The sequence below is a fragment of the Xyrauchen texanus genome, chromosome 9 (assembly GCF_025860055.1).
Source record: "Xyrauchen texanus isolate HMW12.3.18 chromosome 9, RBS_HiC_50CHRs, whole genome shotgun sequence".
NCBI lineage: Eukaryota > Metazoa > Chordata > Actinopteri > Cypriniformes > Catostomidae > Xyrauchen > Xyrauchen texanus.
The window spans coordinates 29,447,996-29,465,503 of record NC_068284.1 but is presented as its reverse complement, the minus strand read 5'-3'; the positions used below and the strand labels follow the sequence as shown (position 1 = coordinate 29,465,503).

The following is a 17,508-nucleotide window of genomic DNA, read 5'->3' as shown; positions in this document are numbered from 1 at the left end:
GTTAAACAGAAAGAGATAATTAGACTATTAAAGGGAAAGTTCACCCAAAAATGAAAAATCGTTCATCATTTTCTCATCCTTATGTTGTTCAAAACCCGTATGACCTTCTTCAATGGAACACAAAAAGAGATGTTAGGCAGAATGACAGCCTCAGTCACCTTTCTCTTTCATTGAATGGATAAAGACGCAATGAAAGTGAAGACTAAATGAGTGACTGTGACTAACATACTGCCTTGCATCTCAGTTTACATTTTTTGGAAGAAGGAAGTCAGACAGGTTTGGAACAATGTAAGTGTAAGTTCATAATGACAGAATCCTTTAAAGGGATAGTTCACCCAAAAATTAAAATTCTCATATCATTTACTAACCTTAATTCCATTCCAGATATGAGTGACTTTGTTTCTTCTGCACAGCTCTAAATAAGCTTTTTAGAAGAATATCTCAGCTCTGTAGGTCCATACAATGTAAGTGAATGGTGACCAGACCAAAAATCAAATAAAGGCCACATAAAATGTATCTTTAAGGCTCCAGAGGTTAAATCCAAATCCTTAGAATTGATATTATAGGTGTGGGTGGAAAACAGATAAAAATGTATGTCCCTTTTCAGTATAAATCTCAACTTTCACTTTTACATTCTTTCACATTTTCAAAGAGAAAGTGAAAGTGGATATTTATGGTAAAAAGGACTTAAATATTGTTTTGTTTCTCACTCACACCTATCATATAGTTTCTGAAGACATGGATTTAACCACTGGAGTCATGTGGATTACTTTTATGTGGCTTTGTGGTTTTTGGAGTTTCAAATTCTGATCACCATTTACCACAATGCATTCACTTGCACTGTATGGACCCACAGAGCTGAAATATTCATTTAAAAATCTTTGTTTATGTTCAGCCAGAAGAAAGAACGTCATGCACTCATGGGATTGCATGAGGGTGAGTAAATGATGAGAGAATTTTCATTTTTGGGTGAACTATCCCTTTAAGTCCTTGAGGCTTTTGCTTGCGTAGTTCCAGTCACTAAGGTTTATCTAAACATATTTCATTCAGAGTTTGGATTTAAAGCACAGGTTATTACCTACAGCTTGTGGCTTGTCTCAGCCAGTTATGTCTTGTCAAATGAATCACTCCAAAAATCAGCTCTGCATCCTCTAGAGTCCCTTAAGCTGACAGGCTGATGCACTGACATTAAGCGGAGGTCATTAGCAAGAGATATGCCAATCTTTTCTCTGCCCTTAGCCTGACAGACCTTTGGATGAGAGAGTAGCATACTGAGTAGAGGAGGCCTATTGGTAAACAGAGATTAAATTATTGATATGTGTCCATGTTGGAACTAAATATATGTTGGGATTTTAGATGACTGACACATATTGAGTGAAATGTTTGCTGTTTCATTTGACTGGATGATTCAGCCTGTTTCGAATTATATTTTCTCCCAAGAAACAATTTTCTAGATGTTTTCTACCATTATAGAAAATTTTGAGAGGTGAAAATCTCAGACTCACATCCTTCCCCCAAAGATCAAGAGATTAAAAACAGCCACCTCAGTGATTAAGGTCTTAGGTCTCGCATAGCCAGTCCTATGACTACGGCACTATGGTTAGTGCAAGGAGTGTGGGCAGTCCGTGGAAGTGCCGTCTGAGTCTGAGACTACGTCCCCACTAATATTTTTTATTTTGAAAATGCATTTGTAAAAAGTGCCATGTAGCTGGCCCAGTGGCGGGATCCAGTGAAGTGGTGAAGGCATCTGCACATTCATCTTTTTCGTGTGCGTGTGTCATCATAACTATTTGAGTAAGAGTAGATTAAATCTAAATAATTTATAGTTTAATCTGACTCCAATTATATTAGACCTCGTTTAGATTGAGATTCCAATTTTTATTGAGATCTTATAAATTTGGATACTTGGTTATTCTAGTTAATTCTATACTTTTACAACGCACTCGTTCATTTGGATTCATGTTAGTTATGTGTGATCTTTCCACAAATTGGCCAGTTTTGGATCATTATCCAGAGATAATTGACAGATACAATTCAGTCAAGTTGCTCCCTGCATACTTTTATCTGAATAATAGTTTTGTTTAGTCCCCCGAGATCTGCAGTCACTTTATTAAATTAACACTACTCTCAGCCCAAAGGAGTGACTAATACTATCTGGATAGACCGACCAATGCTATCATATCCAGATAGTACTTTTAATTAGTCTCCATAGTTTCCTATGTACAGTATCCTTGGCCAGAATAATGTTAGTAATCAGAGGTAATGACTGACATTGTTTAGGTGAGTCGACCAACATTTTGTTGTACTAAATAATGATTATATTATACAGTCTAGGTACACTTACATAATGCCAAAGAGTTAGCCAGAATGCTAAGGTCTTAGAAGACATGACCGATGCTCAATCAATGATGAGCCATTAGTTAGTAGGCTACTAACAGTGATCGCAGATTTGTGTCAACCAGGACTTAACTAAATCTACAAAAGGCAATTTCAAATCAAATTTCAAAGTCAAAATAGAATCAAGTTTAACAGTTTATTGTTTTCTGTATCAAGCCAATTACATGATTAATCAATTCAGAAATAATCAATACAAAACATCTAATGCTCAAAGATGAATTTTAAGAGTAACAGATGCATACCTGACTTCAGCAAAGTACGTAGTTTGAAACTATGGGGATTTCTGGCTACAGAAAATACTCATAGACTTAATACCCAGACCACAACCAAAGGGAACGACAATAAGAATTTGGGGATGAGTAGGTTTGGAAGTTCTGGGGTCACACCTTATCTGCTCACAGGAGGTAGTAGGCACGCACCCAGAATTGGTCATAATTCCTCTAAATTCTCAAAACTGTGTTATCACGTATTTTACATTGAAGGTAATGAAACCTTCCTACCAGTCACACTGAGACCTTTTCAATGATATGGAACATGAATAGTCAGACATATTTTTAGACATTTGTTACCTACAAGACTTAAGTGTGTTTCAAGGTGATTTTGAGCTGAGAGGGAAGGAGGAGAGAGAACAGATGTGAGAAGGAAACAATGAGGCAATTCTTGCTCAGTTGGGTGTGAGATGGTGTCTTTGCGAGAAAGAGATTATACATTTGCTCTTTGCCTCACTGGGGAGTTCTGTCCTCTGAATGCAAACACCTTGACACTCCACCACAAATGGAGACTTTCGAAAACGCTCTCCAAAACCACATATATTGTTAAACTATGATGTTAGGAAACTGAAAACTGAGTTTTCAAACTAAACAGATTATTGTGGACGTGGCCCAAAAGTGCTCTGGAGGAATTCTAAAATCTCATCTTACCATAGTCATAGCCTTCTTAAGTTTGTCTGAATATTTGAATGCTGATGTTCAGTACATAGCTTGATTGCAAACTATGCTTGCATCAAACTCATGATGACCTTTGATCCTTTTTTTAAACACTTTTAATCAATATCATGACATTCATTTCTAAAAAAAAAAAAAAAAAAAAAAAGCTTATAGTGTCAAACTAATTGTCAAGTTTCCATGGAAAGCTGTCAATCATTCTGTTCAATTCTGTTATGAAGTACTTTTTTCTCTTTTTACTTTTCTTTTTTACTTGTTCTTCAATATATTTGAAGCCACTGTACTTTTCTAATGTATCACCCTTACCGACCTTTTCATTCACAAAATGTTTTGGGGCTTTAGTCTGATAAATATATATTTCTAGCATGAATGTATCCATTTGAAAGGTCTGTCTGCCTCCATAACAAAATTGGCTCAGTCAGGCAAAGACTAATCTAAACTTTGAAAGTTCACTACTTTTCCTTGCAGATTTAGTGCTTTGTTTTGTGCTTCATCAGAATGAAGGCTGAAATTACTTGTAAATGTCTTAAAGGCCGGAACTGTGATGTAGTCAGGCACTCAGGCAGCCCTTCCTTCAGGATAATGTGCCAGGTGACCTTGAAAGGCACTCAGGAGTGAATGTGCATCTGTATGTGTTGAGTGAGTGAGGGAGGCTGTTGCAATGATAGCACCTCTCTTTCTGATGAGACAGATGAGTGCCATTAGTCATTAATTCCATGGCATAATGCCTATGCATATTCTGAGTCCATTATAGTCACAGCAGATGACACTTGTACATTTCTACAAGTATTTGCCCTAAAAACTACTCAACTAAGAGTAAAAGAGTAGCTAATTTAAAAGTACTCATGAGTAGTGTGTATTGAGTACTGAGCTGCGAAAGCTATGCCCCTATATAATCAAAACTCTATGCTGCAATTTAAAGATGTTGCCCACATATCATAATTTACATTCCCTTTTATAGCTGTTTGCCAGAAAGAATAAATAAAATAGGTATTTTATAGGTGTTTGTGACTGACATCTTTTAAACTACATCATTTATCTATGATACTGTAAACAGCACATGAATCTGATTTAGAAAAATAAATAAAAGGTCGACATGATTACAGAAATGAAAAGACGAAAAAGTTATTTTCAATATCATAATGTATGAAACAATTACATTAAAATCATTGTATGTGTAGGGTCCCTTGATGCGGACTGAGAGAGTCAATGATGCGCATAAAACATGTTCAAAACAATGCAAGGAATGAAAAAAATAATAATTATGAAAACCCACTAAAAAAGCAGGGTCACTTGGTGCGTTATGTTCCACACAATAGAAGGGGTAGAGCAGTTGTGTGGTAAAGGGTCCACATCGGGCTTTAAAGGAATAATTCACACAAAAATGAAATTTCTCTTCATTTACTCACCCTCATGCCATTCCAGATGTGTATGACTTTCTTCAGCAGAACACAAATTATTTTTTTTAAAGATTTTTAGAAGAATGTATCAGCTCTTTTGGTCCAGACAATGCAAGTGAATGGGTGCCAAAAGGTTGAAGCTCCAAATATCACATAAGTCAGCATAAAAGTAGCCTAATCCATGTGAATCCAGAGGTTAAATCCATGTGTTCAGAAAAGATGTGATAGGTTGTGTGAGAAACAGATCAATTTTTACTATAAATTCTCCTCCCTGCTCAGTCAATCTCCACTTTAACTTTCACTTTCTTCTTCTTTTGTTTTTGGTGATACACATTCTTCATGCATATCGCCATCTACTGAGCAGGGTGAGGAATTTCTATTAAAATATTTATTATTTAAAATATTGATCTGTTTCTTACACAAACATTTCATATCACTTCAGAAGTCATGGATTTAACAGTTGGAGTCATATGGATTAGTATTTTGCTGCATTTATGTGCTTTTTGGAGCATCCAAATTTTGGCATTCATTCACCTGTTTTGTATGGACCAGGGCTGAAATATTCTTCTTCATTTGTATTCTACAGAAGAAAGTCATACACATCTGGAATGGCATGGGGGTGAGTAAATGATAAAACAATTTTCACTTTTGAGTGAACTATTTCTTTAAGTAGCATTGTATTCCTTTTGAAATACAATGTTCAACATTGATTTAGTTCTTGAATCTTTTAAGCCCAGAAATAATTGTGTTCTCATTCTAATGCATGATGCACAATTTTCTGAAGTTTGAGACTGGTGGAATGTTCTGCCTGAAGTATTGCTCTACAAAAGTTGACACTTTTCTATCTGGCATTAGAAAAAACATGATAAAGGCTAAGCATAATTATAAAATATTTTATCATCTCTAGTTTCCTGGTAATTTCTTATTCAAATTAACACAATTTCTACATCAGGGGTCAGTATTATTAAAAAACCTAACAATATTATGAAAAACTTTCACTGTTTTATTCTATTACATTAATACTTTTAAAGCTACTCAAGTTATTCAGCCAAAAGTAGTGAGTGGTTTTCTCGTTTGCTTGTTGTTTGATTTATAGCCTTTTTATTACATTGCCTACTAGACAGTGCTCAATTTGGTTACATGTACACCTCAAGTCCAACATTTTGATGCAAATACGATTTTTGTCCCACTGTTTATGCTTACTTTAAACCAACTGCATTTACATTAATGCCTCATCAAGATGGGCATTGGTGGAATTATAAAGTGTATTTGACCATTTAGGCGCAAACCCGCAATACAGCTCAAACATAAGACTCCTGTAAAATCAAACAGCATGCAGCTACAGATGTCAGAAAATAAAAAGTCAATCTTTTATATTTTATCTAGATCAATCAATCAATGGTGCTCTTGCTATTGTGTTCGATGTAATGAATACCCCTGGTCTAGATGTAGAACATAGGCTAAGTATAGAAAATTGCTCAGAAATATTGAGGACATCTCTCTCTCTCTTTCTTTCATATAAACATCAAAATTGTTTTATTGCCCAGCCCTATTGATAACATTGCCTTAATCTCTCACATCAACCCAATAATCTCAGTGATAGAAAGCTAATTACAGGCTACATTGTAGACAGACTATGAATCTAGAAGAAATATTAAATGTACCTTGGTTTCTTCAAATTAGAGGCAGGATTAATGCTGATGTCCGGCTTGAGCAAGTTAAACTCACATGACATAATCATTGACGGGGTCACGAGACTCTCTCTCTCTAGCCAATCACATTGATGGATAAAAATAAAACCAGGATACGAAAGTTGCAAACACAGACGGTGGTAAAATAGTGCAGTAAATGTACAGTTACAGCACTTAAAATATACTCAAGTAAAAGTATCCAATTTTTAGACTACTAAAAAATACAATTCCTGGGAAAAAAATACTTAATTACTGTAATGTGAGCAATTGTAATTCGCTACTTTACACCCTCTTAAATTGTTAGCCATAGATTTAAAAGGAGACAATGATTAAAAAAGAAAGACCTTTAGAGTATTTTTATTATAATGTTTTTTTTTGTTTGTTTTTTTTTTGTTTGTTTTTTTTTTTTGCCCTTCCAATAGACCTTAACATGGCTGGAGAGCCCCGTCCTTACAGGCCAAAAGTGGGATCCAAGCGTCCCTTCTCCTTATACAGGTGACTGATGCCAAACCCTCCTCTTTTTTAGCAACCTAATTAAAAACCATTTGCATTTTCCCACTGTAAACAACAAACATGGAAGAATTGGAATAACAGCTTCTTTTAAATCTGTTTTTACAGTGGCCATGAATTTGATTACGATTTCTACAGGGATGAATTCTATAGCAGGTATGTACATGCAATCACTTAAAGGTCGGATTTGCCCAGTTTTGATTAATACAAAATATATATAGTTTTGAAGCTTAGAATCTCTACATTACAATGCAAGTGCTTTGAAATTGGCAAACAAATCAGAAGTGTTTTGATCATTTATAAATAATTTTGAACTATACATATTATTGTAATCAGTAAAAATATCAAATTGATCAGATATGTGTAATATGTCGTTGGGAAGCTCTCAAAGACTAGAATAAAACCAGCCTATACAAATTATAGCAAGTAATAGCTAAGTACATGTCTTTGAAATACATGTTACGTGTAAACAGGTGTTGTTTATAAGTCACATTTTCGCTTATAACTTCACAAGAAATAAATATAACATAAAAGGGAATTTCTGTTAAAACAAGCCCACACACAATGTAATCTGACACATGGATCATTAGATAATCCACATGAAGCACAATGTACACACAGCACATAATGTGCTACCTGGCTAAAATATATTAGCTTTCCTGGATCAGATGACTTCATCGGACATGTATGTTGTCCAGCATCACAGAATGCTAAACCAATCGTATTAGAATTCAGATTGCTGCAACCAGAGATGGAAGTTATTCAAATGTGGGCAGAGAGAATTGTTCACTCTAATTACATATGGTCACCAGGAGATAGTGCCAAGGACATGACAGAATCTCAATGATGGCTTAATTGACACAGAATGAAATGGAATAAGATCTAGTTACTCATGCCTGCATGCTTTGGAGAGAGAGCAAACCTTTAGTCGTTGTTGCATTTGCATGTGTAATTAGTCCTTACGTACAATTATTACGTATTATTGGTTTGGGGAGACTTTTGGACACTAAGATAAATTATTTTTGAAATGTTATAAATTTTGATTGTTTTGTCACATCGACACAACATTACCTTATTTCCACCTAGAGATATAGTACAATGTGAAATCAGAAAAATAAGAAATAAACTAGATTTTTGGCTCTAGGCTTTTATTTTGTGTGCTCTTTCAGCAGTTTCTTAGACTGTGAGTCTCATAATTTATCATAATTTATATCATAATTTTTATTTTTTTTAAGTTTTCTTTAAAATGATACCATACAATTGACCCTCAATTGTGTTTTTGTAGAGTTATAATAAGACTTTAATTTTGGGAATGTCACTGAAAAAGGACATCTTTAAAAACTCCTTCAGAGCTTAGAGGGTTAATAGTTCTCCCAAAATTGCAGATTCTGTCATTGTACTTACCCTCACATCTTTTGAAACCTGTGATTTTATAGCAGTGTCCACTGTCAAGCTAGATTTACTGTGCATAATGACTCCTCAGACAAATGTTCCTCGCATACAGCTATTGTATGTCTTAAGAAGACTTGTAATATAGTGCATAAGTCAAAATGGACTACTTTCATGGTTATGTTTATGGTTTTGCCCCTGGTCTCCATCCACTTTCATTATATGAGAGCAGTGTAAACATTCTGCTAAACATCTCCTTTTGTGTTCTACGACAGAAAGAAAGTCATACAGGTTTGGAATGACATGAGTTTAAGGAAACAATGACCAAATTTTCATTTTTGGGTAAACTATTCCTTTAAGCACATGTATTGGTAGCAAAGGCACAGATCATTTTAGATAATTATTGGTACTTTAGTAGTTATTAAAACAAAGTGCAAATTCTCTTTTTCTGCAGGAACTTTTTAATAAGTTTTTGTTCATTATTAAATACAAATTGTATTAAAGGAAAAAAATGCAAGATACATATATTCTCAAATGTGGTCTCAAACTTTTGGACCCCACTGCATAGCCTATAAACACCTAAAGTCTATATTGTGCACATTTTTATTTGTCTGTCTGTTTTTCTCTTCAGGATTTTTGACATTCATGGGCGATTAGCATCATCCCCTCGTGCTATGATACCTATCAAGCATTCCCGTTTTGTCACTCTCTCTACACGCAGGACAAAAAATTCTTTCCAGCCAAAGATGTCCACTTCCACTTCTTATCTAAGCACATTTTCGTCAGATTCCTTATGCTCTATGGGTTGGTCCATCATTCCAATTAAATTATATGACATGTAATTTATCAACCTTCAAACCCTTATAACATGTCCTCTTCTGTTGCAGGTATTTGTTTTTGGTTTGTAGCCTTAGCCTCTAGCAGCTCTAAAGCACTTCCATGCATCAATGTACTCTCAAAACCTTATTAATAATGCCAGTACAATTATCACTTGTGGTTTTCTTAACTTAAGGGGTTTGTTGCATGTAGGGTCTGGACTTTGCATAGAAAGGCCATGTCCATTTCCTACAGACTTTGATAATATTTAAAAACTAAGAATCCTATGATACAATGAGCTGATAAAAATCAATATTCTTCCTCATAATTTGTATGTATTTTTTTATCTAAGTGAAATCCAATCAGCTCCTGACAATCAAGCAAGAACTGTCTCAGATAAAGATTAAGATTGACTCCTTACTGGGAAGGCTAGAGAAGATTGAACGGAAGCAGTTGGCAGAGGCAGGTAAGAGGAAGAAATGAACACTGCTGTCAGGGTGGAGGCCATGTTGGCAGGAGGTAGATTAAAAACATTTGTCTTCATCACTTTCAGTTACAGTGCAGGAAATTAAATACACCAGCACTCTGTCTCCACACACTAAAATTTTAATTTTTGAAAGGGGACACCCACAAACAAAGTTTACTTACTTTGGTAACTTCTTGAAATTGAAACCTTTTAACCCTTTAAAAGACCTCCCAAAAGTGGTGTTTTGTGGCTTTTAGTCCATGTCATTCAGCTTTAGGGCTATTTATATGTTGACAACATTTTTATTTATAGTTCCCCTTCTGTCACTCACTCGACATTGTGTCAATGCAGTGACACTGGGGGTTGCTCTTGGGAGCACAAAAACACATCTGTGAGAATTGGCGAGTAGAATTTGCTTGCCACTCCCCCGGACATACGGGTATAAAAGGGAGCTGGAATGCAGAGTTCATTCAGATTTTTTCTTCAGAGCTGACTGGTTGTGTATCAGCGAGCTGAATCCAGTGTTGTTTTAATTCAAATCTAAAGAAGCGCTTGCCGTTGGATATATACGCTGCATTCCTGCGGCTTTCTCTCCATCTGCACGCTTAGTGCAGAGCTATGCCCCTGGGTGCTTCGACAGCGCTAAAAGGTTGCATTTCTCCCCTAAAGAGTAATATTTCCTCTATTAGAGCAAACACATTGACGTTGAATGTCTTTTTAAAGATGCATCTTTTTAAAGATGCCTTTCCGTCTCTGTGTAGTTCATGGGTCGTTACCTCACCACCTCTGATGGCCACTATTGCTGCCTTACGTGTCTGGGCAGTAATCAAGTTGAGGAAACATTCGTGGATGGTTCATGTTCTCACTGTGAGACAGCCAGATGCCATGCAGCACACCTATCCAAGGTGCGGTTTAAGAGTGCACACCCAGTCTGTTCACCAAGGGCATCCCCAGTATCTCCGCCCCAGCCTGAACCAAACTCTCGGCTCCGGCGTAGAGCCCCCCACAGGAGAGTGATGCCCCCCTGCCTCTCGACCTGCCACTAAGACCCCCAATAGGGTTCCTAGGCGCCCCTGAAACGGGAGACCAGAGGAAGAAGCGACTGCAGGAACTCTGGAGCTGGTAAGCAGTCCACTCCATCCCCCAGTGGAGGGCCGAGAGGAGAATCTTTTTTTCCCCATTTCTTTTATTTCTTTTATTGTTCACATATTGTAAAAAAAAGAGCAGTTTCCTCACACTTTGTGTCATACCACCTGCCGCGAGGGCCCACCCCCAGGTGCGTCGGATGTGATCCATCCATTAGTGCCCCTTGCCTGGAGTTTAGACGCATTGCTATCGCTTTCCAACCCGTCGCGCTGGTTGTCCAGAACCATCCGACTCGGCTATGCGATTCAAGTCACCAGGCGAGAAGGGCAAGAATGCCACCATCCCACGTACAGAGATCGCGGCCCTTCTGCAGAAGGTACAGCCTATCCTAGCCGAGGATAGGAAAGGGTTGTACAACCCATACTTCATCGTTCAGAAGAAGGGTGGTGGGTTGCGGCCAATCCTGGACGTGCGAGTTCTGAACCAGGCCTCGCACAGACTCCCATTCAAGATGCTGATTCAGAAGCACATTTTGACCAGCATCAAAGTGGTTTCATGGTGGTAGACCTCGACGCAGACCCTTCCTATGGTTCACGTTAGACGGTCGGGCGTATCAGTACAAGGTCCTCCCATTAGGCCTGTCCCTGTTTTCACGAAGGTCGCAGAGGCACCCCTTGCCCCAATAAGGGAAGGGGGCATTCACATACTCAATTACCTTGATGATTGGCTGACTCTCAAGAGTTACCGTGTGCACACAGGGACCTGGTGCTCATGCACCTCAGTCATTTAGGGCTTCGGGTCAACTGGGAAAAGAGAAAGCTCTCCCCGGTTCAGAGCATCTCTTTTCTTGGTATGGAGTTAGACTCAGTCTCTATGTTAGCGAGCCTCACAAGTGAGTGTGCACAGTCGGTACTGAACTGCCTGAACTGCCAGGTGGAGAATGGCAGTCCCACTGAAATACTTTCAGAGGCTCCTGGGGCATATGGCATACTCAGCGGATGTCACATCGCTTGGGTTGATGCATATGAGGCTGCTACAGCACTGGCTTCAGACTAGAGTCACGAGGTATGCATGGCGGCATGGCACACATCGCGTGGATATCACGCCTGCCTTCCGCCGCCTCTTCAGCCCTTGGACAGACCTTGCATTCCTGCGGGATGGAGTCCCCCTACAGCAAGTGTCCAGGCATGTCGTGGTTACGACAGACGCCTCCAAGTCAGGCTGAGGCGCCGTGTGCAACAGGCACACAGCTGCCGGTTCCTGGACAGTTGGCACGTCAACTGCCTCAAGTTGCTGGAAGTACAGCTCACCCTGCGGACGCTATTGCCATTGATTCAGAGCAAGCATGTGTTGGTCTGAATGGACAAAATTCCTACAGTGGCTTATATATAAACAGCCAAGGTGGTTTACGCTCTTGTAGCATGTCGCAACTTGCCCGTCACCTACTCCTCTGGAGTCAGCGGCGACTTGCTGCGGGCCACTCACTTCCCAGGCAACCTCAACGTCACAGAAGACACATTATTGTGGCAGGTGATGCTCAGGGGAGAGTGGAGACTCCACCCCATGTGGTCCAGCTGATTTGGAATCGAATCGGGAAGTACAGGTAGACCTGTTCGCTTCCTGAGAATCCTCCAACTGCCCGCTCTGGAGAGCCCCGTTCAAGCCCTAGAGTCAGTCAAGTTAAAGGCTGTCTCATTAAAGACCGCCCTCCTGACCGGGCTCACTTCAATCAAAAGGATCGGGGACCTGCAAGCATTCTCTGTCAGTGAAACATGCCTGGAGTTTGATCCGGAAAACTCTCATGTGATCCTGAGACCCCGACCTAGCAGTCTGCCAAAGGTTCCCATGTCCCTCTCAGTGGGAACGTGGTGAGCCTGAAAGCGAAGCTGCCCTGGGAGGAGGCAGACCCAGCCTTATCGTTGCTGTGTCCGGTGCGTGCTTTGCACATCTATTTGGATCGCATGCAGATGCTCTGAGCAGCTCTTTGCCTGATTTGGCAGACAGCGGAAAGGAAACGCTGTCCCAAAACAGAGGCTTGCCCACTGGGTAAAGAACACCATCGTGTTGGCTTACCAGGCCCAGGGCGTGCCCACCCCTTCAGGTAATATGAGCACACTCGACAAGGAGTCTGTCAACCTCTTGGGCACTGGACAATGGTACCTCTCTAGCAGATATCTGCAGAGCAGCGGGCTGGGCAACACCCAATACCTTCGAGATTTTACAATCTCAGGGTTGAGCCAGTTTCATCCCGTGTTCTTTCAGGTGCAAACAGGTACGTTTCGTAATGCGGTGCAGCTGGCCGGGTGTTCCGCTTGCGTATAGCACCTTTCCCCTCCACGAGGTGATGCCATGTGCTCTTGTTGGGCCTCATGTGTTCAGATACAAGACAAAGGCAGGCCTAACACAGTCGTAAAGCCTGACTGAGGCCCACAAAAACAAATCATAAATCTTGCTGATAAAAACCGCTCCAAAATCAAACAAAGGGAGTACAAAACCGACTACAAATCCCAAGAAGCCTTGCTCACTTTACAACTGTGTAAAATTCCAAAGGATCGAACTCTCAACTCATATTGGATGAGGCACTCAACAGAACGCACCTCAACTATGATGTCATCAGGAGTAGAAATACCTCAGAAATTGTTCTATATGCTGCTTCCAGTGACTTCGCTCGCCGTGCATAGACGCAGTTAATTGCTGCTCTCAGGTGTTGCCACGTTGCACAAGGAAGTAACATGCAACTTGGAACTGCGGCCATACAATCTCCATCTTGCTGGACAAGTTGAGATTATAATGTGTTCCACCAAACACTTTAACGGACCCGAAGGAAACCGCAGAGCAATCCGCATCTTCATCCGTTTGCCTGCAGAAGTGAAGAAAGAAGAATTCCCGTCCCTCTTCAATCAAGTTGACGTCGCTGATTTCTCCGCCAGCCCGCCGAGAATCAGCAGCTGTACCGCCCGGCGATAGAGCAAGGAAACGCCCTCCACGAGAGTCACGTCCGCCATTTCGTGTGCGTAACTCCTCACACACACACACACACACACACACACACACACACACACACACACCATCCTCTCATGTGTTATAGGCTTATTTTGGTTACCATATCTAATCACGTCACTGTTTAGTTTGTAGTTGAATGTTGGAAGTTTATTGACTGCATTGCATTGATTATTAATTGATATTATATTTTCAATAAATTTGTTATAATTAAAAGAGAAGTATTTTGGTTTGTTTTGCATACACATGTGCCAAAGGCTGGCAGGGGATGCCAGTGCTCGAATTCAACCCTTCGTTGTTCCCTTTTTAATCTTGATGATCTACGGACATAAATTTTCCTAAGAGAACAATCTAATATTGAGACTATTATACTGTCTGGTTATTAGTCCCTGATTCCAGGGTGGTGCCCCGTCGACATTAATACTAATTAATATTCTATTGATTTTGATAATTGACAATTATCTTTGATGATTGTTGAATTTGAAGGATCAATAAGCTAGTGTTAAGTCTAATCAATGTTTAATGAATTTTAATAATAATTATTATCTTTGATAATAATTAATATTTTATTGAATTTGATGATTGTTGATTTAAAGGTTTAAAAAGCTAACATTGATTCTAATCAATGTTCTATTGATTTTAATAATTGATAGTTATCTATGATAATTATAAATTATTGCTAATAACCAAACCCGCTCCTAAACTGAGAGCCCTACACTCTTCTATCCCATGCGTGTTCACGATCTGTGAACCCTGGATGTCCTTCCTCCTAGCCCTCTGGCTCTCAAATTCAGTGGAGGAATTCGTAGTCGGACCCAGTATGTGTGCTAACATGCTCTGTACTGAGGTAAGTGCTCCACAGGTGTCAGTTACCCCAGTAACCTCCTGTGATGTATCTTCCACGGCACGGTCTCCCTTTTGTAGACCCGCATCTCCCTTGGGCAGAGCCCTCTGTGCCCCGGTTGATGTGTTTGTAGAGCTCCTCCCCTTTGAAGGGTAGGACTTACCACCGTGTCTCTTCCATGTGTGGCCTTGACCCCATTTGAAGTATTTGCTACATGTTAACCCCCCTCGGGGCAGGGTGTAGTCTCCGCAGGGTCTTTTCCCCCTGAAATAAGAGGAAAGCGTATTTAAAGAATGCCTTCATCTGCATATTTTACAAGCATTTAAAGGCCCCAGCCAAATCTAATATTCTGTGGAGAGAAAATTTAGAGAGAAAAGGCCACGGCTGGCACAGCCTGCTCCCATACTAGATACGTCTCCTTTAATTAGGGGTGCAAATAGCATCTAACACTATTCAGCAAATTATAAAGTAGGAAGTATAGATATTCAGATGAAGTGTCAGTCTCCCATTTCTATTTCACATTTATCTATACCCTCCTCTCTGCATAGCATCTGTAGAGGCCCACAGGAAGCATGAGAAGGCCAACCAATCTCTCTATAATAGGACAGCGGAAAAATCTGAAGAGGATGTTGAACAGGAGCATCAGGAAGTAACTAATGAAGGTGATGACGGCTATGATGACATTGTTAGCAATGACCTGGTGAGCAATCATTAAACTAATCTGAATGTTAAAATTCCATTGTACAAATTTGATAAATGACTAGGATCAGCTTGCATTAGGTTCTTACTGTGTGTATTTTTTTAAACCCCAGAGAGAAAACCAAATATCTGATATAGACAACTGAACAAGGTTTGTACCTCAATTGTTTTTCATTTTAAATACATTTACTTCTCTCTTTCTATTTTATATGATCCAAAACTGTACTATAAGTAAAATACAAATATATTTGTATTATAAAAAAATGAGCAAGGCTTTGTTTTTGCTTTGTTTTATTTCTTTAGGACTGGATGACCAGCGCACTTATCAAATTTACTATTTTTGAAGACAAGTTGATCTTTTGGCCTTGCTGTGTTTTATTGTTTACATTAAAATATTTTAATTTATTATTTATTTATTTTAAAGAAAATTGACAGTCAGGCATAAGCTGGAAGTTGTTGAGGCAGATATACATATATGAGATGTGTTTAAATGTCACTACATAACCCTATCAAGAGAGAGGACAACATAACTTTGGTATTCAGCATCTTAACTTAATACATAACATAAGTGATGTATTTTATCTAGAAAAAGTATTGATGAACTTCAATGTCATTGTCTTATAGAGGATTAAAAATATAATTAATACTCTATAGGCCTGTGTATATACTATAGCTACTGTAGCCTATGTGCATTTGTACATATTTGAATAATGCTTACTTATTGCACATTCATGTATAAATCAATTATCCTACTTCCTATCCTATCCTTCTTCCAAAAATTCCTACTTACTCTACATTTTTAGTTATCTTTTCTATTTTATATATATGAGGTGAAAAATAATAAAAGCATTGCACCACCATAAGTTTTAAACTATATATAGTTTAAAACTTATGGTGGTGCAATGCTTTTATTATTTTTCACCTCATTTATGGCATAAAAACGTATTTTCTAGCAGGGCGGATTTAGGCATGGCCAATCTGAACAGCACGTGGTGCTTGAGACCCCCCGGCGATATTTTTCTGGGAGCAGCACGAGGCACCACACAAAAAAAGGGGGTTTCGCCCAGGCGCCATACAAGCCAGAACTGCTACTGTTTTCTAAAATAATTAGATATTACATCGTAAAAACGACATCTTTTCTCGTAATAACAAAATAGTTATGTCATAAATATTACATCTTTCTCGTAATAATGAGATACAGTAGTTCAAATGACATCTGTCATTTTAGCGAGATGTTCTGAACATCTGACAATTTACTTGCAGGCTGTGTATCACTTTTCTTGTCCCAGTCCACTTGTGCTTACAGTTCAGTGTGGCTACTCAGCAGTAAATGTATCCTACATGTGAAAATATATTTTGTAACATTTTATCAATTCAGCATGGATTTTTCAAATATGCTCCAGAATTGTGAGGTTTCAGAGGAAAATATTTTTTAAAAAATTAAACGACAAGGCCAATGTTTTCTGAACTGTGTAAGTGTAAACTGCAGGCCAATATGTTTTGGAGTGTTCACAAAAAGGATTAAAATAAAATATTTATTTTATATTGAATTTAATATAATTAATCAAATTACAATAATATTTGAATAGAATTTAAGTGTAATCCTTGAGAGTGAATGATTTATACATAAACCTATGTCGGGCTAACACAACTTGATCTTAAAAAAGCTATGGTTTTGTAAAATCGTGAAAGTAGCTATTTTAATGACAATTAGAAAATAATGAAAGAATTTCATCGGCCACTAATCAAACAGATCGTGTTACTATTGATATTAGTAATGTTCATGAGAGATTGTTCATCGTTCAGGCTCAGGTCTAACATCAGTTATACTTTAGACAACAAATATATAAATATATAGGCTATGCAATCAAATGATTGTCGAGCATTTAAATGAGGCATTGTAGGCTAATGACAATAATAAAATAAAATATAGTTTTTTGGTTGACATTTTATTTGCTAATAAAGTGTGCAATGATGAATAAAACTTTTATTCAAAACTGTTAAAATATTGTAGGCCTACATTGATGTTTCGATGCATTTTTTTTTTATCTAAATGTTATAGCCTATTTATAAGATTTATTTATTTTTTCTTCTTTTCATTAAAGATTACTCATTTCAATTTAATTTAATTTAATTATTAAACTGAAATGTGTAAATCATCAAATATATTTTTTGAGTGAGAATGTTTGTTGCTGTTGTTATTATAACATGATATCTCGTTATTATTAGAAAATATTTTGTTTTTATGGCATAGTACCTCATTATT

At 38.2% G+C, this 17,508-nt stretch overlaps 1 protein-coding gene across 2 annotated transcripts in view; it reads left to right on the top strand.

Annotated features, from left to right (window-relative positions):
- LOC127649338 (RNA-binding Raly-like protein) overlaps window positions 1-16,014 on the top strand; it is a 30,160-nt gene extending 14,146 nt beyond the window's left edge. The window contains exons 3-9 of one of the 2 annotated variants that reach the window (XM_052134391.1): window positions 6,855-6,927; window positions 7,051-7,098; window positions 8,963-9,135; window positions 9,500-9,613; window positions 15,092-15,243; window positions 15,356-15,393; window positions 15,546-16,014. In XM_052134391.1, the coding sequence (XP_051990351.1) occupies window positions 6,855-6,927; window positions 7,051-7,098; window positions 8,963-9,135; window positions 9,500-9,613; window positions 15,092-15,243; window positions 15,356-15,388 (593 nt within the window). In that variant the 3' untranslated portion in view covers window positions 15,389-15,393; window positions 15,546-16,014. Of the gene's footprint in view, window positions 1-6,854; window positions 6,928-7,050; window positions 7,099-8,962; window positions 9,136-9,499; window positions 9,614-14,472; window positions 14,547-15,091; window positions 15,244-15,355; window positions 15,394-15,545 lie in introns of those variants that run through there. The other variant, XM_052134392.1, reaches the window with a different exon arrangement.
- Window positions 16,015-17,508: the final 1,494 nt, after the last annotated feature.